This window comes from Magnolia sinica, chromosome 6 (genome assembly GCF_029962835.1).
Source record: "Magnolia sinica isolate HGM2019 chromosome 6, MsV1, whole genome shotgun sequence".
NCBI classification, from domain to species: domain Eukaryota; kingdom Viridiplantae; phylum Streptophyta; class Magnoliopsida; order Magnoliales; family Magnoliaceae; genus Magnolia; species Magnolia sinica.
The window spans coordinates 34926436-34935187 of NC_080578.1; the positions used below are offsets into that span (position 1 = coordinate 34926436).

An 8752-nucleotide genomic window follows, 5' to 3' on the forward strand; every position below is an offset into this window, starting at 1 on the left:
ATGTATACTATTACAAAAAAGAACAATCAAGTGGGACCCATGTACAATTTAAATGCCTCGGAAAATCAACCTTGAAGAATATAAGAAAATCAACAGATATACATCGAAGTAAATGAACGGATAAGATAAACTAACCATCCAATATACGTGTGGCCCATCTCATGCTCTTATATAACTGATTTTTAAGAAAAGGCAACTATACAGTCTACGTCACATTTTCTTTATTTTCGTTTGTGTTATTCTTTTTTTGCCTTTTCTTTTGTTTTGTTTGTGTGTGTGTGTGTGAAGGTGGTCAATAAAAATGCAAGCTTTATTAATAAAAGGAAAAGTTACATAAGTTGGAGGGGGGCAAACAACCTGACCTCCAAAACAACAAACAACAATACGTGGAATAAGTAAACAGGCTGTCATGTAGATTAATTGACATGTATTAAAAGTAAATCCATTAGAAAAATGAAAATGAAAATAAATAAATAAAAAGTACACAATTCCTTGAAACAAACACGAATGAAAAGCTGTTGTTGATTTGCCCTCCACCTCCTCTGCTCGTATTGGAGTGGATCATTCAAATCAAATAATGCTGATATACTTGATGTGGGCAATCTTTTAAGAGTGGACAATTCCAGATATGAAGAGTTTGGAGGGCTTTGAGTTGTCCCAACTCCTCTGGTATAGACTCCAACTGTGGACAATCAGAGATCCACAAAGATTGAAGGGCTTTGAGTTGTCCCAACTCCTCTGGTATAGACTTCAACTGTGGACAATTGGAGATGTCCGAAGTTTGGAGGGCTCTTAGTTGTCCCAACTCCACTGGTATAGACTTCAACTGTGGACAATCAGAGATCTGCAGAGTTTGGAGCTTTGAGTTGTCCCAACTCCGTTGGTATAGACTTCAACTGTGGACAATCAGAGATCTCCAGAGTTTGGAGGGCTTTGAGTTGTCCAACTCCTCTGGTAGAGACTCCAACCGTGGACAATTCCTGATCTCCAGAGTTTGGAGGGATCTTAGTTGTCCCAACCAATCACCAGGTAGTGACGTCAGCTCATGAATTCCATTAATCCTCAAACGGTTAAGGTTGGGGGAGCACAGGTAAGGGCCCTTCTGAAAACATCTTAATACTTTCTGAAATCAACATCTGGAGGAGAGGTAGAAGGTTGTTGGGCAATGCCTTCAGCTTTGGGCAGTCTCTTATTTCTAATTCAAGGAGTGATGGCATAGCCTCTCCATCTCCACCTCTCAATTCCCACTCCTCCCAATTTGGCATTTTCTCGAAAACCAGGGTCTCCGGTTGGGGAATGAGACACCACCACCACTACTTTTATCATTTTGATTATCCCGACTAAATTCACCACCCACTTTTTTCACGTCTACCATTCCCTTAATAATAAGGAAATTAAGGGACGGTAGTTTCCCAAGACCTGGAAGTTGTTTACAATTGAGGCAATGCGAGAGTTTCACCTCAACTAGATTGGAGAACATTGGATTCCCTATCCACTTGGGAAGCTTGGAGCCTTTGTAATACTGTATGTTCAAGTCTTTCAAGTTTGTGTGAGGCTGGAGGCTTTCGAGCACATCCTCCATCCTCTTCACCTCATCATCCAACGGTTCATCGTCATCGTACTCGAAGTATAGAGCATGAAGGTGCTGCTTCTCATGCAGTTCTGCATCGCTAGCTTCGTCCCTGCTCTTGACATTTTGCAAGCCCGTAATTCGAAGACTGCCTTGAAGATGATTGAGGTGTTTCAGTTCTCCACATTTACATACTTGGTCGTCACCCCCCACAATGAACTTCGTTAGCGTCCGAAGCTCTGTTAGTCTCCTTTTAACCTCTGGTAAGTACCTCAGATCATTTAAACCTTCAAATTCAAGATGTCTCAGGCTAATCATTTTCCTCATCCCTCTAGGCAGTTTTCTTAGCTTCCGTAAATTGATGCAATTACTCAATTCCTCTGGCAACTCCTCTGTCTGTGCCAGATAAATCAAGATATCTCAAGTGTTTCAACTGTCCCTACGGTCTTAGGCAATTTCTTGATCTCACTGTCAGATATATCAAGATATCTCAAGTGTTTCAACTGTCCTACTCTCCAAGGCAATTTCTTGATGTCAGTTTGACTCAAGTCCATTGCTCTTAAGCGTCTCAAATGATGAAATAACTTGACTGGCACCCTGGAGATTCTTGAGTCTTGTAGTAGCAACGTCCGCAACTTGTGCGCCTTATGCAAGGTGGCCGAAATGGACACCAATTTATGGGCTTCATCACCATCTTTGTCATTGTCAACTAAAAAAGAATGCGGGACATTATTATTTAGGTTTAACGAGGCTTCCTTGCTAATCTCCACCACTGAACCATCACTTCCTGCAACATATTGTGCAAGATCATGAACTAAATCATGCATCCTGCAATATTCTATGCTGCCATAACTATTGATTTCTGCATCTTGGAGCAGTGAGCGCCTTAGCAAATCATCAAAATACAGTTCACCGATTTCCTCTGTCTTCACTTCCATTAATGGAGCAGATGAAACCTTGTGCCACCCATAACTTGACGATCGTATCCTTCTTTATATCCCTATCTTTAGGAAAGATGGAGAAATATGCAAGGCACTGCTTCAAAGCTGGAGGCAAATCATAGTAGCTTAGTAACAAAGCTGGTAAAATGCCTTCGAAGACATCACCTGAGTTCCACATCTTGCTTCGCAAGACAAGCTCCCACTGGCTTCTCGTCCTTCTCAACTGCATGACACTCCCTATTGTCTTTGCAGCGAGAGGCACCCCTCCACATTTCTTTACGATTTGCCTTCCAATCACTTCCAGCTCAGAACACTCTTCTTCACTCCGTTGATCCAGCGCTTTACTTCTGAACAGTAACCAGCAATCATAGTCGGATAAGAGTGCCAGTTTGTTCTGTGATCAGTGCTTCCCATCATGCATGCAAGATCTTCAATACGAATGGTTACAATGATTCGACTCCCGGGTGCACCAGCTTGGAAGGGAAGTCTCAGCTTCTCCCATTTCTCGCTGTCTTTGCTCCAAACGTCATCAAGCACCAGCAAGAATCACTTTGCTTGCAACACACCACGGAGGAGAAGTTGCAATGGGTCCAGGTCTAGATGATCACAATTAGACCCATTTGCAGATTTTATGATTGATTTCGTAATCTGTTTCACATTAAAATCTTCAGAAACACACACCCAAATTTTCATGTCAAAATGCCCCTTCACTTTCTCATCATTGTAGATGAGCTGAGCAAGGGTGGTCTCAAACTCCCCATTCCAACGATAGAAATGACAAAGGGCACCTCAGTTACCTCCTGCATTTTTTCAGCTTCTCTGCCTATCACTGACGGTGGGTTGACTAAGGAGCTTGTCTCTCGGTCTCTGTTCTCACCCCGCCTGATCAATTCACTATCCACTCTCTCACCCTCCCCACTATCTGCTCTAAGACCCAATTGATTCTTCTCTTCAGCGATATCATGTTATCTACCCCTCGCTTCCTTTATCCAACTCCCAATTTTGTGGCGTAACGTGACATGTTTGAAGCAAGTAATAGGTGAGAGGAAGTTTCTTACTTTCATCTTGCTGAAACAGGACTCATCACCTTCATCGGGTGCTTGTGATATGAGAGCTTCTGTCATCCATTCATCTAATATGTCATCCACATCATAGGCCACATCTTTGAGATTCTGCAACCAGATCTTCAATGCTTCGTCCTTCACTCGCCGAGTTTCAGCATCTTTAACAAAAGCTTGGATCAAGGTGAAGGTACGGGAAAGCTTTTTGACATCGTCGGTGACACCCACCAACAAAACTGCCTCATCTTTCAGAATTTTGCCCAATTTCTCTATTACAAGCAAGACCAACGGATCAACAAATAAATCAACCATGTTTTCTGTTTTCGTATTGATAGGAAGAAGGCAGTAGTTTGATTCAAAGAAGTTATAGAAATAGGAAACGGGGAGAGAGAGAGAGAGAGAGAGAGAGAGGCAGTGCAAAGCTGCCAATGTAGAAAAGAATAATAAAAGAATGACCGTACTCGACTCGAATTCTAGGCAAATTACCTAGAAAGCTAGGTCATTGCATATATATTATAAGAAGGGCGTTTGGCATGCTTCTGAAAATTACTTGGACCAAAATTGTTCTTGTTTCAGTAGTTGTACAGTTTGATAGGGAAGAAAAAGTTAGATCGTATTTAATGCCAAGAAAGTGATGTGTACAGAACCCTTATTTTACGCATGGGCAAGAACCAAGCTCATGGGGCCCACATTGATGTATGTGTATAATCCATGCCGCCCATCCTTTTTGCCATGTCATTTTAATGGCTTGGGCCTAGATATCGGCCTGATCCAGAGCTCGTGTGGGCCACATAATAGAAAACAATGGGGACAATAGAACCCACAGTTGAAACTTTTCAAGCTCACTGTAATGTTTGTTAGAAGTGGACACTGCATAAGTCAGGACTTTTTTGAGTTCATGCGGAGCAGGCCGATAAGGTAGACGAAATGAATAACCCCATTGTGGGCCTTAAGCTATGGTATCAATGGTTTTGTAGAAAAGGACGTGAACACGTTCAAAACCACGATCCATACAACATGACAACCACGACCCATATAACATGGCAACTACGACCCATATAAACCACGACCCAAATGGGCCCACACTGATGTATGTGTATAATCCATTCCGCCCATCCTTTTTGTCGTGACATTTTAGGGCTAGGGCCCAACTATCAGCCCGATCCAGTACTTTTATGGCCCATAAAATAGAAAATAATAGTGACTGTTGAAAGTTTTCAAGCTCACTATGATGTTTGTTAGAAGTGGACATTGCCCAAATTAGGACTTTTTAGGCCCACGCTGAGCTGGCCGACAAGGTGGATGGATCAGATCACCCCATTGTAGGCCTTAAGCAATGGTACCAATGGTTTGATAGAAACGGAATTGAACACGTTGAAAACCACAATCCATACCACATGACAACCACGACCCATATAACATAGCAACTATGACCCATGCAAACCACAACCCAAATGGGCTGCAGTTGTATGGATCGTAGTTGTCCTGTTATTTGGGTCTTAGTTGTCCTGTTATATGTGTCTCAATTGTCTGGATCGCAGTTGTCCTGTTATATAGATCGTGGTCGCAATTGTCCTATTATTTGGGTCTTAGTTGTCCTGTTATATGAGTCTCAGTTGTATGAATCGCAGTTGTCATATTATATGGGTCGTAGTTGTCCTGTTATATGGATCGCAATCGCAATTGTCCTATTATATGGGTCTTAGTTGTCCTATTATATGGGTCTCAGTTGTATGGATCGCAGTTGTCCTACTATATGGGTCGTAGTTATCCTGTTATATGGGTCGCGGTCGCAGCTATCCTGTTATATGGGTCGCGGTCTTAGTTGTCCTGTTATGTGGGTCTCAGTTGTATGAATCGCAGTTGTCCTGTTATATGGGTCGTAGTTATCCTGTTATATGAGTCGCGGTCGCAGTTGTCCTATTATATGGGTCTTAGTTGTCCTGTTATATGGGTCTCAGTTGTATGGATCACAGTTGTCCTATTATATGTATCACATTTAGCTTATTATATGAGTCGCAGTCGCAATTGTCTTATTATATGGGTCTTAGTTGTCCTGTTATATGGGTCTCAATTGTATGGATCGCACTTGTTCTAATATATGGGTCATAGTTATCTTGTTATATGAGTCGCGGTCACAGTTGTCCTATTATTTGGGTCTCAGTTGTCCTGTTATATGGGTCTCAGTTGTATGGATCGTAGTTGTCCTGTTATATGGGTCGCAGTTATCCTGTTATATGAGTCGCGGTCGCAGTTGTCCTGTTATTCGGGTCACAGTTATCCTGTTATATGGGTCGTGGTTGTCATGGGTCATGGTTATTATGTTATATATTGCCCACAATGGGGTGATCTAATCCATCCACCTTGTCGGTCAGCTTGTCGTGGGCCTAAAAAATCCTGACTTGGCCCCACATTGATGTATGTGTATAATATATGCCACCCATCCATCTTGCCATGTCATTTTAGGGCCAGGGGCCAAATATCAGCTTGATCCAGTGCTCATGTAGCCCACATAATAGAAAATAATGGTGACTGTTGAAACATCAATAATGTTGACATGGGCATTGTCCACTTCTAACAAACATCGGTGTAGGCCCAGGTCAGGACTTTTTGGGCCCACGGCAAGCTGGCCAAGAAGGTGGAAGGATCAGATCACCCCATTGTGGGCCATATATAACATGATAACCACGACCCATATAACAAGACAACTGCGACCCAAATAACAAGACAACTGCAACAGCGGCCTATATAACAGGATAACTGCGACCCATATAATAGGACAACTGCGATCCATACAACTGAGACTCAAATAACAAGACAACTGCGATCCATACAACTAAGACCCAAATAATAGGACAACTGTGACCGCGACCTATATAATAGGATAACTACGACCCATATAACAGGATAACTACGATCCATACAACTGAGACCCATATAGCAGGACAACTACGACCGCGTCCCATATAACAGGATAGCTGCGACTCATATAGCAGGACAACTGCGACCTCGACCCATATAACAGGATAACTACAACCCATATAACACGACAACTGCGATCTAAACAACTGAGACCCATATAACAGGACAACTGCAACCGCGGCCCATATAACAAGATAACTACAACCCATATAATAGGACAACTGTGATCCATACAACTGAGACCCATATAACAGAACAATTAAGACCCATATAACATGAAAACTACAATCCATACAACTGCAGCCCATTTGGGTCGTGGTTTGCATGGGTCATAGTTGTCATGTTATATGGGTCATGGTTGTCATGTTGTATGGATTGTGGTTTTCAACATGTTCAATTCCTTTTCTACCAAACCATTGGTACCGTAGCTTAAGGCCCTCAATGGGGTGATCCGATCCATCCACCTTGTCGACCAACTCGGCGTAGGCCCAAAAAGTCCTAACTTGGGCAATGTCCACTTCTAACAAATATCCCAGTGAGCATAGAAACTTTCAATAGTCACCATTATTTTCTATTTTGTGGGCCATAAAAGCACTGGATCAGGCTAATATTTGGGCCCTAGCCCTAAAATGACATGACAAAAAGGATGGGTGGAATGGATTATACACATACATCAGTGTAGGCCCATTTGGGTCGTGGTTTACATGGGTCGTAGTTGCCATGTTATATGGGTCGTGGTTGTCATGTTGTATGGATCGTGGTTTTGAACGTGTTCACGTCCTTTTCTACCAAACCATTGGTACCATAGCTTAAGCCCCACAATGGGGTGATCCATTCCCTCCAAATTGTCGACCTGCTCCACATGGGCCCAAAAAAGCCCTAACTTAAGCAGTGTCCACTTCTAACAAATATCACAGTGAGCTTGAAAAGTTTCAACAGTGGGTTCCATTGTCCCCATTGTTTTCTATTATGTAGCCCACACGAATTCTGGATCAGGCTGATATCTGGGCCCTAGTCCTAAAATGATACGACAAAAAGGATGGGCAGCATGGATTATACACATACATCAATGTGGGTGTAAGACCCGTATCCGAGACCGTACTATTCCGTAAGCTTCCACGATCCTCCCGATCAAATTTTGGTGACCTGCAATCTGTGATCGGCAGTTGCGCGTGACCCTGAGTCGTATCCTGTATTTAAGAGTTGACTCGACCCAAGACTTGCGCCCTTACGACCGCCGTCTCCAAGGTTCCGATGCCATGTCTCGCGCGCCGAGGCGAGACCCGGGCCAAGAGATGTGGGCTGGCGTTCAGTTCGAGGAAAACACCGCGCGTTACAAAACCCAAGAGAAAAATCCCATCAATCACCTCACATGTCAAGTACAATACCCATCCCCAAAGTCAAACTCTCTCTTACACACCCTTACATGTCAAGTACACTTCCATCACTCACTCACCCATCACTCACCTTTTCAGCCCATCACTCACCCATCCCTCTCTCTCTTACAACCTCTCTCTCTCTCTCATCTCTCTCTCATTCTCCTAGCAACTCAAGCACCCAACGTCTATGGCTTCCATGAAGAAAGCTAGGTGTGGCCCGCCTCCCTACCACCCAATCCCACCATCCAAAGACCATCTCCACCGTTGAAATGCATCTCCCGAAGCTATATGATGTGTTGATGGAAGAAGAAGTCCAAGAAGATCAAAGGTGGGTGTTCAAATCATTTGATCTTAAATTTTGATGTAAGGCCCACTTGTGGTGGGACCCTTTTGATGTATGTGTTGTAAATCCTAGAGGGGCCCATAGTGGCAGGGTCCCTCATCACACCATTCTCTCTCTCTCTCTCTCTCTCTCTCTCTCTCTCTCTCTCTCTCTCTCTCTCTTCCCTTTTGTGGCCCACCTTGATGTTGATCCATGCCGTCCAACTTTGTGGGACCCGCCAGATGTATGCTTCAGATCCACACCGTCCAGATTCCCGGACGGTGGGTTGATCATGAGGTGTGCGTTATATCCTAACCATCTATCCATTTTGGCCAGATTTATAGGCCCACCTTGATAATGGTCGTCCAGACCATCCAGTAGCAATTGCTGTTGGACCGTGTGAAGTGGAAAAACAAATATTAGCTTGATACGAGCTGGTGGGCCACACGTGTGGACCCACCAGATGTATGCATTCGGTGGAGCCCACCTTTTTATGTGTTGTAAACTATACCGTCCATCCATTGCTGGACAGTGGGACCCAGGTGCATGTGTAGGGT

The 8752-nt window shown here is 43.5% G+C and overlaps 1 protein-coding gene across 1 annotated transcript; it reads right to left on the reverse strand.

The window, feature by feature from the left end:
• Positions 1–1237: 1237 nt before the first annotated feature.
• On the reverse strand, positions 1238–3884 carry LOC131249591 (putative disease resistance protein RGA4). Its single transcript, XM_058250392.1, has 4 exons — positions 3570–3884; positions 2527–2905; positions 2083–2357; positions 1238–1966 (listed from the first exon to the last, which is right to left on the reverse strand). The coding sequence occupies exons 1-4, from the start codon at positions 3882–3884 to the stop codon at positions 1238–1240; spliced, it is 1698 nt and encodes a 565-aa protein (XP_058106375.1).
• Between the last annotated feature and the right edge of the window lie 4868 nt (positions 3885–8752).